This window comes from Vulpes lagopus, chromosome 24 (assembly GCF_018345385.1).
Source record: "Vulpes lagopus strain Blue_001 chromosome 24, ASM1834538v1, whole genome shotgun sequence".
Lineage (NCBI taxonomy): Eukaryota > Metazoa > Chordata > Mammalia > Carnivora > Canidae > Vulpes > Vulpes lagopus.
In genome coordinates this window covers 41252900-41275092 of record NC_054847.1, presented here as the reverse complement: position 1 = coordinate 41275092, position 22193 = coordinate 41252900, and the positions used below count along the sequence as shown (strand labels likewise).

Below are 22193 nucleotides of genomic sequence, written 5' to 3'. Positions count from 1 at the left end.
TAGGACCAGGCCTTGGAGTCAGAGGGGGGCTGCCGAGGGGTGCGTGGGGCCCGCTTACCTCTGGGCCATCTCCGCCCTCGCCGGGCTCAGGCTCCAGGTCCTCGCTGATGTGTCTGCGGGAGCGGAAGCGCCGGTGCGCGGCCTCCTGGTTGATCTGCCTGATGTTGCTGTCGGACTCAGAGGACACATCCCTGGGAGCAGGGGGCGAGGAGAAGGGAGACAGGAGGGCCGGCGTTGGTCACCGACGCCCTGACAACAATCCGATGCGCTCCAGGGGCCTCACGGCCACTAAAACGTCAGTGTTGTCACGTCCAACCCGGACAGGCAGCGGGAGGAGTCTCCCCCACGACAGCCTGGCTAAAGCACAGTGGGAGGAGGGTTCGGGTCAATCAAACAGATGCAGGGTTTAAATGCATCAGTCACCATGTTCTGAGTATTTACCAAGCACATATTGCAAAAGGTACTTTAGTATTTAAGGAATCACAGACCTGCAGTCATTTGTTCTAGTGAGAGGCAGGCTTCTCGAAGGACAGGCCACAGACTTGGGGCCAGCCATCGCGAGCCTTCTGGGCTAGCAATGACAAGCAGCAAACCCTTGGTCGTTAACCACTGGCCGAAGCGTAGAAACAGTACAAACTCAAAGCTGGGATGTGGAGAGAAGTGCTCCTCATCCAACATGCGTGATTTTTGGCTGCTCTGGATCTCGCTTTGATGGGATCTCTGAATCATGACACTGCATTTCTCCCTATTAAACCACTTCTTAAAATTCAAACATCAGGTGGTATCATGTCCCAAATCAAGAGGGATTTGAAGAACACTATAACTTCATGTTCTATTTTTCTGTGTCATCTCTCTTGATTCAGGACCTGAAAGCATCAATTCGATCTTGAATACTTTGGTAGTACATTAGAGGCAATCATCCTTTGAGAGAAATACTACTTGCTGGCTTTTAGAGTAGAAATTTGAACGTCAAAACGTTTTTTCAGAGAAAACTCACTCTCAAGACGACACCCTAATTTACTTAACGGAAGTGATGTTGCAAGTTAACCTTTCAAAATATTTGAAAACACTGTTTCAGACTAATTTAAATAGTTATTAATCATGGGCCGTCCTTATGGATTCTTCCTACAACACAGCTTTTAAAATATTCTAATAGGCTCTGAAGCTAACTTATACTACATCCCAATAAAAAGCCTGTTGGGCTCCTGTAATAGTGAATAGTTTGAGATAAATAGCACCACACGCAAGTAAATAGGTGACTCTTTCATGTCTGTTTCTCAGAGAGTTTAAGTACTTCCAACAAACACCTTTACATTAGAACTGCTGGTAAACATGGTAGTATAAAAGTTAGCTTCCACTTAATCCACATCAGAATGACAATTACTTAATAAAATCTGAATCAGTGAAGTTTTACTGTACCCTTGTCCCCAGTACATAAACTTTGGAAATCTAATAAAAACCTTGCCTATTTTCTAGTTATACTGAAGTGTAACTAAACTAGAATAGCACCCTGAAGTACCTTCAGAAAAATGGACAAAACTATGGCTATAGAGAAAATAGCTAAAATCAGAGGACAGGGAAAGGTACTAATACATTTCTGAAACTGAATCAAAACAAAATGAAAAAAAAAATGACACTTTGTTGGACGGGTTAGAAAATGTAGTATCACATTTGTGATTTTTGTGTTGTCACAGTGATTGATTTTTATACGACTTTCAATTCTTAAACACATAATGATTATAAAGAGTAGTAAGTTATTATGGAACAGAAAAATACTTAGAAAGTGAGAATTAATTCTTCATGATATATATAAAATATTTTAGTAGTGTCTAAGAAGGCAGAGAAAGTTGACATTATCCTTTCCCTTTTCATTAAGGATGGAAGCATTATTGCTTTCTAATGACAGGCCCTTTAAAAAATATTTTTTTTTTTGAGAGACAGAGCGAGTGAGCGCACATGCACAGGCCCACAAGCAGGGGGAGGGGCAGAGGGAGAGGGTGAGAGAATCTCAAGGAAACTCCTTACTGAGTGCAGAGTCCTGTTGTAGGCTCAATCTCATGACTCTGAGATCATGACTTGAGCTGAAATCAAGAGTCACCCGCTTAACTGAGCCAGGGGCCCTTATTTTAAAATACTTTATGTATATTAAAAATACGTGTATAAAAGTTTCATCAAATTTGTAAATCTTCACTTGAAAGGTCAGTTAATATTCATTCAGTCAACACTAAGTGATTAATGTTTGCATGCTATGTGCCAGGACCTATTACATGCTTGCTCTGTTACAGGGACTTCTGAGATGTTGAGAAGAAATGGGGTTTTAGTAGCACTATGCCTGCATTTTATATCTCTTAGAAATACATAAAATTCCATTATTCCGAGAAGGACTTACTTTCTAAAAAGAGCATTTAAAATCAATCACACAAATCTTCCTTATTCCACATGCTCATATAATTAGTAATTGGGTGTGAACCAGAAATCACTAAATAGCATAGAGAAGAGACTTCTGATTTTGACATTCCAACTACAGGCTCTTAGGGTCTTCAGTGATAAAGTGAAAATGTTTTGAAGAGGAGACCTTTTGCATGTCATTAAGCAACGGAATGAGAGGGTTGATGAAAGTGGAAATTTAAAGAGTCACTAATGGGAAGGTGATCATTTAAAAATATTTCTGAGCTGACAGATTAAAAGGGAAAATGATTTTATTAGGGGCAAGAAAATACTGTAGGAAATGGTTATTTCAATTTTCTTCAGTCATTAATTTCATATATATTTTCTTTATTTGACTTTCAAGGGAAATATACAAGTGGACAGAGGCAGGATAAATCCATCAGTTTATCAAGTTCAGTGCCAATTAACATCAATGTATCAGATCACTCACATTCACACACATTAGGGACTGTAATAATGAATGGAGTTACTGATACACGATTACACGGTTGCTAAGAGAGAAGTCGTATAAAGCATTTTGGAAAGAGGGAACAGAGTTAAGCCTTTGAGTCTCCCAAGTTCCTCTTCATTCACAACCTTAATTCCATTCATTCAACGTGTTTTTAAAACTGTGTTTTTAAAAGATTTTTATTTTTAAAAAGAGAGAAAACACGAGTGGGAAGGGCAGAAGGAGAGAGAATCTCAAGCAGATTATGTGCTGGGCGCAGAGCCTGACATAGGGCTTGATCCCAGGACCCCGAGATCATAACCGAAGCCGGAACCAAGGGTCGGTGCTTAGCTGACTACACCACCCAGGCACCCATAAAATTGTGTTTTTTGAAGCAAAAAGCTTACAGTTGACATTGAAAATAGGGTCAAGGAGAATTCTAAAATTAGGATTGTTTTAAAAGCCACCTTCAGACTTGAGAGAGCTGGGAGCACTCTGTGGCCAGCCTTCCATCCTGAGGTTCCATATCCAGGCCTAGATGCTTCACTAAACCGTGTGCCTATAATCACTTTCAGAAGGGATTCATTTGTGTCATTCATTCAGTTATAAGTACTTTCCTGAGCTCCTACTTTGTGCCAGGCACTGAGACGGTAGATCTGTAAGAAAACATTGTCCTGGCCCAGAGTGGCAACCCGAGTACTACGTGCTCCATGCTACGAGAGCGGAAGCATGCGCCTTCCAGGGGGGACCTGAACACAAGTACAGTTCTCCTGGAGGAAGGTAGAGCAGCTGACCTCTAAAGGCAGCCAGAAGGGGACATTCTAGTTCTGTTTCGGTTTTTGGGTGGTGGTGGGGGGAGTGCATTATTGCATCCACAGGGCCAAGAAGAGAGTAATCGGAAAGCAGCTGCATATGGTCTGGCCACTCAATGCACTGGGGGTTTATGACTGTGGGTGGGAATCTGGCAAGAGACAGGGTGAAGAAGGACCTTGCAAGAACAGCCGGAGGGCAACGAGCCGTCACTGAAGATTATTCAGGGGGTTGAAGTTTGGAGCACAGGCCTAGCAAACTGGGAAAGACGGGAGCCACAAGGAAAAATCTTTCCTTCACTTTAACACGCGGTCATCACTGTCTCAAATGAGAAAATTTCTGAGGAAATCCTCAGAAAGAGCCTCTTAATAAAGACACTTAATACCAATTTCCCCCCCAAAGCGTGCAGCAGTATTCTATAAAAATGGAATTATGAAAACAATTGTTTTCAAATTAGAACGATACTCTGAAATAACTCTGGAAGGCTTGAGGGCTTCTGGCCAAACCACGCTAAGTTAAGGAGAAAGAACCTCCAATTCTCCAGACAGTTCAGATGGGATGAAGAAGTTATGGTGGAAACGAACTCTTCATATCTAACTTCTCTCTTGTTTTCTAGAAGCCATGCCCATTGGGAAGGAGGCAACTCCCTGGGCCCCACCTGAGCTGGGCTGACGTCCTTCCTGGTTCAGCCTCTTTGGCATAGCTCCTCACGGATGGGGACAGTCACACCACTGACCACTCCCTAAACTACATGTGAACCTGAACTTGGATTAAGAGTTGCATTTTTCCCATGTCTCTCTGGACAACTGATGAGCTAGCACTGTACAAATGATCTCTCTTGTTTTGGTTTAGTTCTTTGGGACATTGCCACCAAGGTGGTATGTTTACAAAAACATATGAAGTCTCTTCTCAAGAATTTCCTCATTGGAGTTTCACAACTCTGAGAGGTAGAGTAAGCAAGGGTTTCCATTTATGCCAAAGGAAGAGACTTCAGACTGCATGATTATTAATGAAGACGAGTATTTTTTCCATATATGTATCAGCCACCAGTATTTCTTTGTAAACTGCTGTTAGTCCCTTTTCTACAGAGGTCATAGGACACTCTGGTCCCCACAGAGTGCTGTATGTCCAGTGATGCTTAGCAAAGGAAGGTAAGAGTGCTTCATTTAGGGTATGGCTACCAAGAATCTTGATTCAAGATACCTGATCACTACATGTAGTGAAGTTGGGGGGGGGGGGTTCCTTTTTTTTAAAAAAAAAAAAACTACAACTAGCTAGAGTAGTCAAATGGCTTAAATTAGTTTCACAATAGCTATGGTCACTGATCAAATGGAAATAGTAAAAAATAGAATACAAATAGAAGAATTAACTAAACCCATTTCCATTTATGTTTCTATGGAAAAAAAATTACAACAAAGAGCAGCTCATTATCATCTGGATGTTTGGATATTTACACTGTCCTGTGAATAATGAGCTAACGCTGACCAAGCACAGCTGATATCCATAGGAACCCACTTGGGGGCTTAGGAAGGACTGGATTCACTGATGCAGATTTGGGAAGCCTCAAATTTCTTGGCTACCTTCCCCACCCATGGTTATACGCGGAATATCTCTGTAACTTCTAAAGATAAAAAGGCTTGCTGACAACACCATCCATCACACTGCTAATACCATTTATATATAAACCATCATTAGCAAATTTCTTTCAGAGCATGGGTGAAAGAGAAAATGATCTCACCTAATATACTTGCTTTTATTACATATTAAAAATTACATAACTCACCGATAATTACCCTCCTTGTCATGGCTGCTAGGGAGCTCAAATTTTCAAAGATAATTTTTTCCTTTTCCTTCAATTATTTTGTTTTGCCTTTTATTGCATACTATTAGTTTTAGGCCTTGCTGTATACTATGATTTAAAAACAAGCTGCTTTAAATCCTTTTTTAATGTAGCTGAGGTCTAACTAGTGTTTACTTTCTACCATCAAATACAAAATTGCTCTGTGAACAAAACAGTAATCAATTCACTACATCCCTGAGGCTGGTGAGGGATGAGAATAAACAGTAATGACTAATTCTGAGTTTGCAGCCCTCCCCCTGGGTGTCTAGTTAGATCAAGGGGGTGATTTATAAATTTCCCAAAAAGGAAAAAAATAAGTTGCACTTCCAAATCAAATAACTAAAGGGAATAAATAATCTAAAAACTTGAGAGAAAATTGCATAGCTAATCCGACTGCTGTTTTTCTTTCTAGGTCAGGAAAGGAAGATGAAGAGGAGGGAACTGATATAATCACTGTACTTATGATTAATCCGGGAGAAATAACCTCTGTATTCATGAGCCTATATAAAAAGATAAAACGAATCAGTTCATACTTCAAGTAGGCGAATAGGATACAAAGGCAAGAGCTGCTGCTTTATCACATGTGAATTCTGACGGGTTTCTGTGCTCTTTAATGAAATGAAGAGGAACCCGGTTCTGCAACAACCTCTGCAAACAACCACACGCTTTTTCTGATACAGGATTGATTTCTCCTCTTGCCCCAAAGAGCCACCAGGTGCCAACATCAGAGTGTGGGGATGCCTTCCTGCCCACGGGACAGTACTCACATCAAGCTTGGTCGGTGCCACTGGGTGGTCCGGTTGTTGTGGTTGACATAATAGGTACGACCAAGGTTGTCCACCTTCTCTTCCCAGCCTGGGGGCAGTGGGGGTGGAGGAAGCTCCTCCTGGTGCTGAGAGGCCGAGTCATTCGAGTCCACAACCTCCCAGCCATGCTATGGAATAAAAAGCAAATGAAGATCATTGGGGCGGGCCCTTTACATGGGAGGAAAAACCACCACCCTGTGCTCTGGGTCCTTTATCCTTATTTCTTTGCACTCTGGCTCTTTCAGTAGCTTCACATGCCATGTGTGAAGAAATTCCCAAAAAGGGCCAAAAAAAAAGGAAAGAAAGAAAAATCAATTCTAGAAGAGTCTCAATAAACTCTGAGCAATGACCAAGTAATTGTGCTGCCTTCGAACTTGACCTCACTGTACAGAGCAACACAGCTTTGGATATGTATGGTCTGTTGTGTTAAGTCACGTTACTCTCTTTTCACATTCAGGTTTGTTATTTTGACCTGAAGGCCTCCAGGGCGGTACGGAGTCATGCCAGAGACATGGGTCATGTTCCAACTGTTGTCTTTTCGACACCTCCATAAGGTAAGAGGGAGCCGGGGCGATAGGCCATGCTGCATGTGTGTTGTTGACAGAGCACGGCACGAGGGGCCAGGAGGTGGGCTCCCCAGGGAGGATGGCACCGGGGCAGGCTCTGGAAGGCCATCGGGCTCCCCCTCTGCATCAGGTACAACCATGAGAGCAGAAGTCTGGGAAGCTGCCGTCCACTTCGGCCCTTCCCACTTGCCGCCGCCCCATAAAGGCTTCATGGTACCAGAGTTAAGAGTTGCATTTTTGCAACACATATTTTAGGCATTAAGTATTCCCTCCTAACATCCCCGAGTAAAGTCACTGGAAAATTAATTCACTGGTTAGTGCAGTTGGAAAGCTACAAGAGTGTAAAAAATTCCTTGGATTTGAGATAAAAATCTGTCGATGTGCTTATGAAACCTTAACATTCATACATGCCTACCACCCGCTTCGCTCCTCCCCATAGACAGAAAGTGCACGAGTGAAACACTGCCCAGAAATATGACCACTTGGCCTGGGGAGGGTTCCGATCACTTGCCCATAACACATAATTCACGAATCACGTATATGCCACAGCTGCAAACAGATGTGCGAGTAAGCCCCAGAGGGGCCCGGTGTAATGCACATTTTCAGAACCATAGGAGACAACAGCACTGTATGAAGCATGCTCGGGGAAGGTACAATGGCATCCACGATGTAGGTCTGTGACTAAGGAGTTATAAAAGGTAGCTATGCCAGGAGGGAAGAAAAGATCCTCTGGACAGCTAATTCCAAAATGGTATTTCTAGACGAGAGCTTTCCTAATGCAACACCTGTTGGCCCAACGCCTAAGAAACTTGGAAAAGCTTTTCGCAATCATTTCATCCACTTTGAAGCAATTCCAAGTGCTATGAGCACATTTACAATGGGCTGAAAGTCCAAAGAAATAAGAGGATGAAATATGGTGAGCAGAATTTCACACAGGGGTGGGGGCTGCTTGTGAAATGTGGGTACAGCATTTTATAAAGAGGAGACTCTTCAATTATCAGTGCTGTAACATAAAATGAAAAGCTTATCTTTTGTGTGTAGTTTTTTTTTTTTTTAACTAAAGCTAACCACATTGGTAGAGGGTCACTGGTTCAAAGATCCAGGTGAGTTTGTTCATAGTTAAGGTCTGTCCACTTTTATTTCCTTGTTATAAAGGCTTAAATGAAGTATTAGTATGATCTTGGGCAAGGTAAACAGATCAAGGCCTGGAGCTCCACAACTTACCTCCATATCATCCCTCTGTTCACTGTTTTCTTCATCTTGACCGCCATTTTTTGGCATATAGGCCATTTTCAATCGCAAAAATCCCTTAACTCGAGATTTATGACTGCGTAACAGAAGAAAATTGGTTATAAAGGATATTACTTGGTTACATCTTTCATATTTATGAGGACATTTTAAAAAGATACAAAAGGAAAAGAAGCTGAAGTCTTCCTTAGAGAAAACAAAAGACCAAAGCATGAAGGACATCTGCACCCCAAAGCCTCACCTTCTTGGTCGAAGGAGAAAGTCCTTAAATGTATAGGGTCGCTCCATGGTCGGATCTTCAGTCTATTGGAAGAAAAAGCAAGTTTCAAAACTCCTGATAGTGTCAAATTTTAGATACACCAAACTGGGTTACAGAGAACCCACATTCTTGTGTTTGAATGTGGGAAAGGTGAAAATGGGGTTGGTTCTTCAACCAGTATTTGATGAGTAATTCTTGTATAGGTCACAAAACTTTATCTACCCAGGATCCACTAGATGTCACCATCAACACCCATTTTTAGGAGCCAACCCCAGCCTTCGACAAATGACAAAATTACAGTCGTCACTGCCAAGTCTAATTTCTAACTACAGGGTGTAGGCCTCAATCTCACTGATGATTAATTTCAGAGAACCAGTGGTCACTGGTGCCTTCTTGTCCCTGTGATCCAGGAAACCTAAAAATGGAGTCAACAGGAAAATATGCCTGTGAAGGCAATTTTGCTTTATTTTTAACATTAAAGTATCATATCACCAGCCTAAAGATTATCCCCTCCACGGAGACCAGTTTAGGTAGTGCCATCAATCAGCCCCTTGCTGGCACTTACTTCACGGAGCTATACAATGTAATTGTGTTTTTTTTTTTTTTTTTTAAAGAAATCAGTCCTCATTTTGTTGTGCAAAATTCATCGGTCAAATCAAGGCGGCAGTTGTAAAAATAAACGTTACTATTTCATTAATTTTTAAATACTATACATAGCAAAACCTCAAATGCCTAGGCTCTTTAATTAGCAACAATATAAAGTATTTATAGCAAGAGAGACAAACCATGGTTTTATGATTTACTGACTGTTTCCCAGGGGGGTGTGTATGTACGCATTTCTATTTGAAATGTTATAGGTTTTATGTCATTCCCTACATAAAACTCCAATGGCTTCCTACTCTGCTTACAATAAACTGAAAATTCTTTCCTAGAAGGTTAAACATAACCTGGCTTTTCACTACCTATAACCTCACCGTGAGCCAGTCTTTCCATTCACCCCTTGCTCCAACAGTACTGGCCTCATCTCTCCTGGTGCATTTCAAGTCCAATCCTGCCCTAGCAGGTCCTTCTGCTGGACAGCTCTGCCTTGAAATGGCCTCGGCTGGCTCCACTTTGCAACCAGGTATGAGATCCCAGATCATATCCTCAGATGCTGCATCCTAACGGCCACGATTAGCCTTCCCTTACTGTCCTCTATCAGAGCATCCTGGTTTATCTTCCCCCTTTTTGTTATCTGAAATTATCTTGCTCATTTATTTATTAATGAATTTGTAATCTATCACTTTCAGAACTAAACTCATGAGATCAGAGACTTGGATTTGCTCACCATGAAATCCTTGGTGCCAAGAATCCTGCCTGGTGCAAAGCAGGCACTTGTACAAGTAGCTGATTAACTCATCTGAGCTATAGTAAATTGTAGAGGCCATGAAAATTCACTGTCACCAAGGATGTCAGTCAGATTCTCTAGGCAGTCCTCTTTCAGGCAATAAAGTTAGCCATTTTGGAAACATTTTCTGAAAAAAAGATGTTTCCAAATATATACCACTTATTACAGAAAATTTATTAATCAAGAATACTATTCCATTTCTTCCCTTTCGCATTTATTCAACCACAAATGGTTTTAGAACAATACCCGTATGAAGGACGTGGCTACGACATGGTGCCTTCTCTTAGAGTTACAAGGATGTATATAGCAGGGGCCATGGTATCAACAGGTAACTTGAACTCGGGTGTGACAAATTCACTAACGTGTAGAGATGATGTTCCACGGGACCCAGGGTGGAGGGCAGACACGGATTCTCACTTGGAGATCAAATAGTTTGGGGATGTGTGGTCCACTCTGAGATGAATGGGCAAGTCCGGACAGGGGCCGGATTGGGAGGAAGGGTAGGTAGTTCAAGCTGAGGAAATGAGCAAGAACAAACCTACCAGGTCCTTAAGCAGGCAGGAGGGCACTAAGATCAGCAGAGAGCAAGAGACAATAAGCAGAGGGGACCACAGAGCTTGGAGGAACTAATCTGAAAATGAACCCGTCCACACGCTGTGCAATTTAAATGTCAACCACCACACCATCAAGAGGCAGACCTTCTAGGTCTGCGTCCGGGCTTCCTTACGGACAGAGCCATGTGGCCAAGGGCAAGCCCCTTACCTCTCTATGCCTCAGTGTCCTCATCTAAAAAAGTGGGGCTGTAACAGGATCTCAGAGAGCTGCTGTGAGGATTAAACCCTTGCAAGGGTGCCTGGCTCACTTCACACACGCTGGCCACTTATCATCGTCAGCTAATTCTTCATTTGCCTGTCACTCGTGAGTACTGCCACCTCAACGTGCTCCAACAAAAGGCAGGGCGTTAAAAATGAAAATCCACCTCCATGGACATTTTTGCATGTGAACAAGATGGTGATCTTGTAGAGAGTGATAGGACTCTTCCTGGCATTATCCCACAGTCCACTTGATCCTATTTGCTGGAAAAAAGCCCAGTGGAGGTTCCCAGGACAGCACTGGTAGAAAGCCATCTCAAACAGGCTGATGCTGATGGAATTACTGGGCAAAGTGGACGCTTTTGCTTCCTGTTCTGGGACACTGGCCATTCCAAAGAAAATCTTTTGGACGCGCAGCACTTTCATCTTAAAGAGGGTAGTAGCTTTCAGCAGAACCGCAACCGCTTAACATACAGGGAGTTAACCAGCTTTGTGGGCAAATGGAAGCCAACAGAATCATCAGGACGCTAGACTCAAAACCAAAAGCCCCCAAGCCTTAGAGTAAGCCCCCTCTGACCCCTCGCCCAGGCTCTTGACTACATCACCGATCAGTGCTGGAGACTCAGGTCTGGTCCCAGGTATCCTCATCCGTAAAACACAGGGAGCAGACAAACAGCATCTGAGGTCCCTTGAAGCTCCAGGCTGCTGAATTCTACAGGTGAGCAGGAACCATGACCTTGCTACCGGCACAGGTGCTTATCACCTGAGTCGCCTTCAAGCACAGCTAAGGTGCTAAAACCAATACCATCACCCTGAAAGTGCTTCGAAAACTGAAATCCAAAGCTACCCTGATGGTGGCCCCGAGCAGCACTTGACTAAAACAGGAGAAATTACTGTTCTTAAACTAGCTGTCTGTACCACGGCTGTTTCCCACGGATCCAGAGCTTCTGTAGCTGAGTGCGCTGGGTGCGCTGGGGCGACACAGTGGAAGATGCGAGAAAAATTTCAGAGGCCTAACAGGCAAACACCTGCCAGGAAACGTCCTTCTGTTGTTAATACGGGTCTTGGAGCGGTTCTGTATCTAAGTAATTACTAAAAGCAAATCATAAGCTTGAAGTCCTAGCACTTGAACATAAAAGTCATGAAATTTTTGACATGACACCCCCACCGCCACATTGAACTTCACAGACAGATGGAAAAATCGGCCAGAGAATGAGAGTCACGGCTGAGCTTAGGGATGGTGTGTTCCCCACCCCCCATTCCAGCCAGCCCTGCCGCCCGAGTCTCCCAGGTGACACGCACGTCATCATGGTCGCCGGTGCCTCTGCTCAGGGAGCCACAGAGCAGCAGAGACGCGCTCTCACAGAGCGGGGTGGAAACTCGGTGTCATCTAGCACAAGCCTCCTTTTACAGGTGTCAATGCAGAGGCCCAGGAAGGATGACTAACTTCTTAAGGTTACCAGGGTGACTCGCCCATCTCCCAGGTTCGACTCAACCATTCTGGAGAGATCTTTTAAAGCCTGACCTTTGGAGACTTGTGTGAACATGAACTGATGTTTTCTTAATGCTTGGATCTGCATAAAAGGTCGGGCCACCAACCTTACTGGCTCTTCCCCATTCCCCCTCTCCTCCTTTTCCTTGCTCCCACCCTCAAAAACCAATAAAATGGACAAGTATGAAAGATGAGTGGCAAACCTGGAATGGGAGCAAAGGAAAGAGAGGTCCCTCCCATTCTGAGCTCCCATGTCCTCTTGCTTTCCATGTTTAACTTTTTTTTTTTTAAAGATTCTATTTATTTATTCATGAGAGAGAGAGAGAGACAGACAGACAGACATAGGTGAGACTCGATCCCAGGACCCTGGGATCACAACCTGTGCCAAAGGCAAACGCTCACACCACTGAGCCACCCAGTGCCCCTTCCACGTTTTCTTCCATAAATAAAACTGGGAGAGCCAACTCTGAGGGCCAAGGAAGGATGAAAGTGAATCACAAGTCTAAAATTACTCGCTTTCCTCTGAAAGCATGTGAGGAGTATGAAGCACGGAGGGATCTTTCACATGATCACTCCTTACTCTTCCCTGCTGAGGGGACAGGGATGGAGCAGACCCTGGGCTCCACTGGCCACTGTGGTGGGTAACTGAGGTGGTGACTGACACGCAGGGTACACCTGGTCTCACACAGCCCCCCGCTCTGTCCCGAGGGCCTCCTTTACTTGTCACCCCGGCAGAAATCCAACTCAGCCCCTCACAATGGCCCACAGGGCCCAGCAGGGCTCACAACTACTCCAGGGACCCAACATCGGGCAGGAGGCCGAGCAGGACCTGTGTGCACCAGGTCCAAGATGCCAAGGTGCTTGTAACTTTAAGCTGTGCACCACTGGAAGGGGCTGCTTCTGGACTAGTCCACTGAGAGGCAGGGTCGCCCTGACCTTCCAGTCTTCCTGCGGTCAGTGAACTTACAGCTGCCAAGTCATGACAGCTCAGGTAAGCTGCTCCTAAGATCCTAAAAGCAAGGTTTTACACAACAGGCACGAATATCCACTGGCAATGGAGCCAATATGCCTCTAGAATATCAGCAAGGGAGAAGCTTCTTCAGCAAACACCAATTATTATATCTAAAATATTTATTTTGCAAACATACACAAAACACAGACTAGGATTTAAACTATCAAAAATAATTTCTTAACAATCACGAGGGATTACACTAAGTTTAGTTCTGCTACTTGGATCTGCTCCATGAGGCTCTTGATTTAGAAAAGAGCTTCATTCAAATGAAGGCAACTTCTTAAACCAGAATCAAGACAGAGATTTTTTTTTCTTTTAAAGGAATAAAGGTTCCTGATTATCATTGACAGTAAGATAAAGCCCCATTCTCGGTTTAGAAAATCTTAAAATAAATAAATGTGTGTGTGCATTAACATAGAGCCACGTGCAATTAGGTGTTCTGCTAACACAGATTTCAAAAAAATAACAAAAAATCACCTCTTTTTAGTTTCAATGATTTAAGTAACCTGGGCTTTTTATTACTACATAACCGTTCTTGGTATATCAGATGCACAGAAATAGCAAGAAACAGTCCAGGTAGGGGGGAAAAATGAAATGCAAAATCACTAAGTAATTAGTGTGGGGGGGGATTGGGACCCCCTCTAAAAGCTGTAATTATTAAAAATAAAAAATAAAAGCTATACTTATTATCTGAGGAGAAGAGAATCTGAATCTTTTTTTTTTTTTTTTTTAATCCATGCCAGGGAACTGTTTCACCCTCACTGTGTTATCCAATATGGTGCCACCTGCCACAGGTGCCTTTTAAAATTTTAATTAACATGAAATAAAATGATAAATTTGGCTCCTCAGTCATACCGGCCACATTTCAAATGCCCAACTGGCACATGTGGCTACTGTAATGAGCGACAATGCCAGGCTGGCGTGAGGGAGAAAGCTGCTTCCCTGGATTCTCCTCAGAGACTAGAATCCTGTCTGTCAGCAAACAGCTATTGAAGGAATATATTCTCTATCAGCTACTAGGGCTGCACAAAATTAATAATCAAACACTCTGTCAAATACTTTCAACGCAGAAAAGGCTTGCACAGGTTGGCAATGGCAAATGTACCGCTACCACGACATCACTGCTCTTTGTATCTTCTCTCATTGCTCATGAGACAATTTTCTTTATCTAAAATTTGATGATGTTGACCAATATGGACTCCCGAGGCTTCCACAATACTCAGGAAGCCATCAAGAAAAGAGTGACCGCCATTGACTCTGCAAAATATATTCAAATGCTAACATCCATTTCTCTCACCCATATTTCTGATCTACAAAATATAAGGACACTGTGAAATTTTCCCACGAGTGCCTTTCAGGTACAAATGGACACACGACAGCACCTCAAATCCTGAGTCCCAAAGCTGCATCTGTTCAGAAGATGCTGGCTGGGTCCTTCCACCACTTGGAAGGTGAAGAATGCACCCTCATTCCTCTCCTTCTGCTTCCTCTGTGGTCCACTTCCCAGACTGCTGTTGGCTCCATGAAGCTAGTAGAGTGGAGATTATCGCACTCCAATGTAAGCTAATGGTTGGGCAGATCCCAAACTGGGTGGCTCCATCACTCAACCAGCTCAGGTCATGTAGAAGTCCTCAGTTCCCTCCAGGCAGTCACTGGCCACTTTCTTTCATTGGCTGGTTTCTGTTCCAGCCTCCAGTTCTGGCACCACTTCCTTCTTTGAAAGCTCACTCTTGCCTCCACCCAAACCCAAAACTAAATTATTCCCTCTACTGACTTGGTCTCTGAAAAGGAACACACTTCTATTCTCTGGGAGTCCCACCCAACCTTTCAAAACCAATTTGCACTCAATCACTCAAACAAGGGATTGGCGTAACAGGTTGCTTAAAAGATGCCACTTATACCTCTTAGAGAGTATTAGGTACATAAATTTGCCTTGCTGAGATTTGGGTTTTATGTTAGGGAAAAAGGTGGTCATGGATACCTGTCAAAGAACTGGCTAACCAACACTGCCTCGAATTGTGAGATTACAGTTTCAACCTGAAGAGCCTAAACAGAAGACCAACTGATGTAGAAACAGGTGAAATCTTTCCTTTCCAATGCTGAGACTTCTATATCCTCTCATTGAGACTCTAAAAGGAGAATCAGGCTTCTGATGGCTTATGGAGTCAGTCTCATGCACACACGTGCACTCTCTGCAAGTACCTTGGAGCTTCAGGTTTTTATATAGAAACAAAAATATTTTAACAATATCACTTTTGCTTCCAATTTTTCGGAAGGGAATGTGCTTGAAACCTTTCTTCCTTAATAGCTCCCCCGAGTAAATAATAAATTGCTTGCTATCACATGCCTTCACAATACATCTTCAGAGCTTCCTGGGTAAGACATAGTCTTTCTTGGTACTTAACATACAGTAATAGCCATGATTTCAATGCAGCGGTAGACGCAGACTAGGTGATTTAAGGCATTTTAGTTTGTAGGTTATTTATGCTCTTTGCTCAAACAAAGCATTAAAAAAATTAACAAAATGCCCTTGGAAGGCAGAAACATTTGACTTATCCTCTCTTAGGTGCTACTAGAGTCACTCTGTGCTGCCCAAAGGAAGAAGGGCTAGGATAAGGGAGTGAACTATCTAGAAAACTAAAGCTGAACTACAAGCTGATCCGCCTTTCATCACGGCCTTCAGGTCCTGCTTCCCCACTCTACCTAGATTACCCTCTGAAGCGTGAAGAGATCTTTAGCCTCAATTATTGGTCAAAAGCCCCAACTGCTCTGCTACTCATCTGAGTAGAGAGGAACGGTAGCAACACCACACAGGCTAACTCAGTACAGTTTTTAAAGCTGGAGGGGGTGTTTCCAGCTGACAAGTTCACTCAGAACCCACAGCATCTTTTGTCTCCATGCTGCCTGAGAAAAGCCATACACCCAAATCTGGGAAGCACTAGCTTATATGGATATAGCCCAAGAGAAATAGAGTGTGTCATTCTAGACAAAGGGAACAAATGCCTGAATGGACCCAAAGGATGAATTTGAAAGTAAAGACATTTCAATGACAAGAAGGAGGGTTTGAGAGAGAAAGGGAGCTGTTTTATATGATGTGACAAAAGAAGACCAGAAGCTGGTGGTGCAGACAAGCATACTTGGATGATTTAGATACAGCTGGTTTTTACAATTAAGCTCTCTCCCATCCTCCTGAAACGGCCACTTTCTAGAAAGGGGCAGGACTAGACCACATGCTCTTCATTCCACCCTGCTCCATTGCCTTGAGGAAATATTGCTCTGAAAGATACCTAACCGGAATCCATTAGAAATCGCTGCTCACAACATGCACCATAAAGCAGGTAGGTAATGGTCCTTACCGGGAGGTGACTAAGGGGTATGTCCACCTGTCCCAGGAAGTCGTCTCGTGTCTGTTGAGAAAAGAGCAAAGAGTTAATATCCTCATGTAACCATTAAGTGTCAGCATTCTTAAAAAATGTTTGGTCTGTTTCTTTAATACAGTGTTTCTGGGATGAGTCTCCAATGGAAGATGCAGCACAGGGTCCAGGGTACAGTAACAGTGCTGTATGACAGGCGGCAGCTACACTTGTGAGCAAAGCATGATGTACAGACTTGTGCAATCACTATGTTGCACACCTGAAACTAACTGTAATACTGTGTGTCAATTATACTTCAATGAAAAAAAAATGTTTCTTTACTAATAGAGACAAAGGGGAGGGCTTGACACTGGAGTACAGCAGGGATGGGTAGAAGACAGAGGCCCCGGCATGTGGCAGACAGCCACTGCCTGGAGACCCGTGAGTCCAAGGCCCTTGTACACCAGATCTTTAGCTGCCTGAGCTCCTGCAGTGTGTCTGCTACCCAACCGAAAACAAACAAATCAACTCTTGGAATTGGGGAGCATGCAATCAGTAAAGGAAGGGACATTCGGGTCCACAGAGGCTTTGGGGTCACAGCTGGCCCAGTTTACAGAGACGACAGTAATGAAACGTTGGGAACATTCGAATATGGTGCCGTAAAGAGCTTCCTGGGAGCTGAGAGTCCAGGGAAAAAACAATAATCTAGTTGTTAAGAAATCTTAGAAATTACTTCTCATCAAAAAAAATGGCCTCAAGTTTTCAATCTTCCAAGTACACTACTTTGGAACCAAGTTCATGGATTAGTCTGCTGGTTCATTTCTGGACATACCGCCCTTCTTCCCCCTGACTCTGTCCTATCCCACAGCATCCATCTTTCTGACTTGAGACCTAGAGGAGATTCACTTGGAGGAGGAGTGCACAAGCCCCCTTTTCAGACTCTGGGAGTCACCTGGAAGTCATAATTTAGGTTTAGGAGTCACCAAGCCTGGACCGCAGGGTGTCCAATAGGTCTTGCTGACTCGATGTCCTGCTGTAGGGGTGCTCGTGTCATAGCTTCTGATATTTAGGTGACCACAGGGTGTAAGTCTGTTATTGTCATATAAAAACATGTAATTGCTTCTACCATATTCAAAATGCCTAACAGCTCAAAAGTTCTTTTGGGTGTAATCCGACCTGTTCCACAGCTAGTCTGAGGAAAAGCCCAAGAGAGAATCCAAACTCCTAATCCCAAATCCTGGACTCTTATTTTCACTCTTCCCTGGTTTACCGAGGAACTCTCTAAATTTACAGAAACTACTTTTTAAATGTACTTGAAAAGCTTCTCTTCTTGCTTGTAAAAAGCAGCAGCTGGTAAATATGAAAGATTCATTGAAATGCTTTGCTGCAAGCTCAAGACTTCCTTTTAGGTAGTTAAAAAATTTTGATTAACTAGAAAGCTACCTATTCCTCTAAATGATGCATGAAGGAGAGTAAGATATCATCTACCACTGGTTGGGTGTATGTGAAGCATGAATCTAGCCCCAATCCTTACGATGGGATTTCTCCTTCCTTTGATTTTCTTGGCTACATCTGCTAAAACCCACCATGGAGAGACCCCATCTAGTGCAAACCTACGGGTGCCCGTTAATGCTGTAGATCTGAACAAAAGCAGCTGTCAGCAGAAGGTCCAGGGAAGGCAGGCATCGTTGATGTCTAAAGAGACAGAGGGACATTTCTGCTCTTTGGTTGACTGGTTTAATTACGAAGCCAGCGGGAATGTTAGTTGACTCTACTATCAAAAACCAGAAGTGTGTTGACTACCGACCATTAAGTTGGACATCTACCTGATGTGAGTGGTGCTACTGCCACTTGTCCCCGGCCCCTCTGCTACCAGCGAAGGAGGAGGACACAGATGCAAACAACCGAAGGTGTGCTCACCTGAAGGGGTCTCACACCCTCCCATCTTTGAAAGGCTACGCTCCCATCATTAATATAAGTTCATCTTAATAAACATTCACAAAACACCTAACATGCCCATGCTGTTTTGCTGGGGAGAGGTCATGAGAGTTGTAAACTGGTAAAGTGCCTTCAATTTGGGGCAGGCACCTGCCACTAAGGGCTATGGTAGCAAAGCAGGTGGTGTGCTCAGGCCACACCTAATCCTCACAGCAGCAGTAGGAGGTGGGCATTAATATGATGCCCATTTCACAGACAGGGAACCTAGAGCCCAGACAGGGGTGTGACCTCTTCAAGGTTCCTATCTGATCAGACTGGTTCCAGAGTCCAGGCTCTCAACTAGTACTCCGTCCTGCATCTTAGTAAGTGGCAGGGAAACACAGCGATGCACCAGCCTTAGGTTTCTAGCTGGGACCCTGGTTCAATACAGTGTGGGTCTGTACTAAGACTCTGATGATGGCACTTTGACGAGACATGGTGGGGTCCTACTGAAATGTCCATTTGGGGCATTCTCTGTGACAGTATCTCCTGTTGGGCCTCTGCTTTCCTCAAACAGAGCAGTAACTGAAAACCGGGGCACTTGCGGTCAAGCTCAGCAGCTTCATTTGGACATTGACAGGATTTCTCACTCAAATGCACACACAGTTGTTAAAACAGCCGAAGATGAAGCAAGCTCACCCATAAGGCAAACCGAAGGTTTTCTCTGGTTTGCATCAAGTGTGATTGTAATAAAAAGCCAGGTTGTAAAAAAAAAAAAAAAAAAAAAAAAGGGATCGAGTATGGAACAGCCCACGGTCACAAGAAATTGGCTTAAACCAACATTTCACAACATGGAACATGTTGGTAACCATCCCACTGTTGCCAGAACTATAGAAACTTCAGGCAATGTAAAGTATTTAGCTTAATGGCAACATAACAACGTACCAATTTCAAAATACGTCTTCGGTGCCACAGAAGATCTCTAGTAGGGGGTCAGAGAGCCTACTAGTGGCCTTTACACCAACACGAGAAGCAGGAACATCTCGAGGACATTTGGGTCACGGACAGTGTGTGAGGCCACCACAACTTCCTGACGTTACATCAGTGTCATGAAAATACATTAATCAAACCAATTTTTATAATTTGTATTATGTAATTGTTTCCATCAAGTATCATGTTAACTAGAAGAGCCTACAAAAACCAGTTTCAGCTCATCCAGTGAATACTGGCATTTCTGGTGCTTCGGGGGTAACTGCTGTCAGTTTCAGCCTTACCTAGTGTCGCACTCTCTCGGAGGCCGAAGATACGCAGGTTAGTGACACAGATGTAAGTGTTCCCTTCTGACAAGCCACCAAATTACTTTCCAACGTAATGACGAGGCAAAACGGAGGCCCTGAAATGTGTCAGATAAGGCGAAGCAAAAACTTCCATTCCATTACTGGAAGCTTGCTAAGAGATGATTAACTGTATCGAAGGTTGCCCTTCCCCCCTTCAAAATAACTATTCCCTTTTAAATAAGAAGCAAAGGGACAAGCATGTGCCATTGCCATGGAGAAGTATCGTGCCACCACGGTGAGTCACTGGAGTCTGAAGCTCCGGTGAAACCCCAGGACGGCCCTCGGGCTTCTCCCCGGCTTCCCTGGGTGAGCGCTGGCAGCTCCCGCCAGCACCCAAGTGGGCGCCAGGCTCCGCTGCCCTCACAAAAGTAAATGAGACTTGATTTCTCAAAGAACACATCCATCTAAGAAACAAAGGAGATTTTTATCTTTAGGTTGGAACTGTCCTCGAAGGATGTGATGTGAAGAGTAGCACAGAGGTTTTGGGGAGAACAGGGCTAGGACTCTGCGTGTCACATCAAAGCAGAAGGGGAGCAAAGACCACATGGGGGAGAAAAGCATCAGAAGCAAGTAAGGGATGTGCGCTGGTATGGCTGGGCAGTGATTTTTTTCTTTTAAAGATTTATTGACGAGAGAGAGAGAAAGAGAGAGAGAGAAAGAGAATGAGGAGGGGTAGAGGGAGAGAAAAATCTCAAGCAGACTCCCTGCTGAGCATAGAGCCTGATGTGGGGCTCGATCTCATGACCCTGAGATCACGACCTGAGCTGAAGCCAAGAGTCAGATCCTTAACCAAATGCGCCACCCAGGTGCCCTAGGGCAGTGATTTTTAAACACGAGTTCCAATTCCACTGGCAACTCATGAGAAGCATTTTTCACAAACGCCAGGGCCTCACATGAATGCAGTGATTCAAGAAAACTTTCTGTCATATACATGTGAGAACATGTATTAAGTTATGATCTAAATTTCTTTTTGCGTCACGATCAAAAGTTTAAAAGCCTCTCAACTACATTAAGTGGAAACCATCCAGTACTACCGATCGATCACCTGGGGTTTTATCCTAGAAACCATTAAGTAGTGACTTTCAAGAAGATTATATTTAGAATTTCTCAAGACAAATGGAAGAGACATACAGAGGAGTCAGAACATAAGCTGCGGAAAAAGAATTTAGAAGTAGAGATACAGTAGGACTGGATTTTTGTCTATTACAAGCTAAGGTACACATCACAGCTCTAACACTGAGCCAGAAAAAAACCCCTTTGCTTTCCCACGAAATGATGAAATGTGACTTCCCTGTCTGCTGCTTCCTTCAGAGCACGTGGCCTGCGCCCCAGCACCGGGACGGAGCTGATGGGGGAAACGGGTTCTATTTTTAGGGTGACTTGGGAAGTATGCACTCTGAATGATCTGAATAATGAATGGCTTGAGAACCTTTTACAGAAGCTTTTAGGCAAAATGTTATAAATACCCCAACCCCACAGCTTAGGATCTGGAGAGTCACTGGAATGTAAATTCACGTTGCGCTGCAGGTGCCATCTCGTTCCCCACTAGAGCACGAGGCCGGCTTTGCCATCGCACGCACGAGGCCAGCAGCACTGCAAAATCTAATGTCTCCCACCTGGTGCCTCTGGCTTTCGAGGTCAATTGCTCCAAATATGTCGCCAAACTTACCTTCATCAAATACTCCAGGACCAGTCTACCACAGATGAAAAGATGCAACAATGAAGTGCTGTCTGAATGCACACGCTCTTGCCAAAATTCACTCGACTGGCACCAGAACGTCCAACCAAACACAACTCAAACTTTTCCGTAAAACACATAAGACTTTCACGTTGCCAGCCCCACCGCCATTTAGTTTTTTGAGTTGAGGGACGAGACCTCCTCGTCCCTAGAACAGAGCAAGGTGTGTCCTGGAGACGCTGGCTCTTATTTACGACAACAAACAAGACTTCCATGTCAACAAGATGTCAGGGCAAACCCACAGGACCTTTAGAGGCTCCTGTAAAAGCACACTGGGAAGACACGCAGAGCTTAATCATGCTGGAGGAATGTGTGATCGTGATGATGAGCCATTTTAAAGGACACTTTGCTCAAAATTCAGAGTGCAAAACAGAAGGGGGTAAATAGAGCAAAGAACCACTGTGCTGGCAAAGCCTGACGTGGCCCCGCAAGAGCAGACTGGCTTCAACCCAGGAGCAGAGCTCGCCCAGTTCAAACAGCTGTGGGAAGGCACCCGTGTGCAGGCTCCAAGGGTCTCCCAGCTGCTGCAGGTACCCGGTCATCACAGGAGCGGATGAGACGTGCTCAATGTCCCCTCTTTCCTCAGTGGGCGGAGGTGGCTCAAGAACAATCCGTCCGCTTCCTGCTCCAAACATAAGCATACTCCAGGGCACGGGTCAAAGGAGGGCCACAGAAATCACAGCTTATTGCAGGAGGTGTACTTGATCTGAATTTAGGGTCCAATCAACTCTAGAGGTAGAA

General features: G+C 44.0%; 1 protein-coding gene across 6 annotated transcripts in view; it reads right to left on the bottom strand.

Moving 5' to 3' along the window:
- Nucleotides 1-22193, bottom strand: part of NEDD4L (NEDD4 like E3 ubiquitin protein ligase) — a 340490-nt gene that overhangs the window by 65674 nt on the left and 252623 nt on the right. For all 6 annotated transcript variants that reach the window (XM_041739415.1, XM_041739414.1, XM_041739418.1 and 3 more), the window contains 5 exons: nucleotides 16464-16514; nucleotides 8387-8448; nucleotides 8122-8224; nucleotides 6293-6459; nucleotides 59-191 (listed from right to left, as the gene is read on the bottom strand). In XM_041739415.1, coding sequence (XP_041595349.1) covers nucleotides 59-191; nucleotides 6293-6459; nucleotides 8122-8224; nucleotides 8387-8448; nucleotides 16464-16514 — 516 coding nt within the window. The remainder of the gene's footprint in view (nucleotides 1-58; nucleotides 192-6292; nucleotides 6460-8121; nucleotides 8225-8386; nucleotides 8449-16463; nucleotides 16515-22193) is intronic.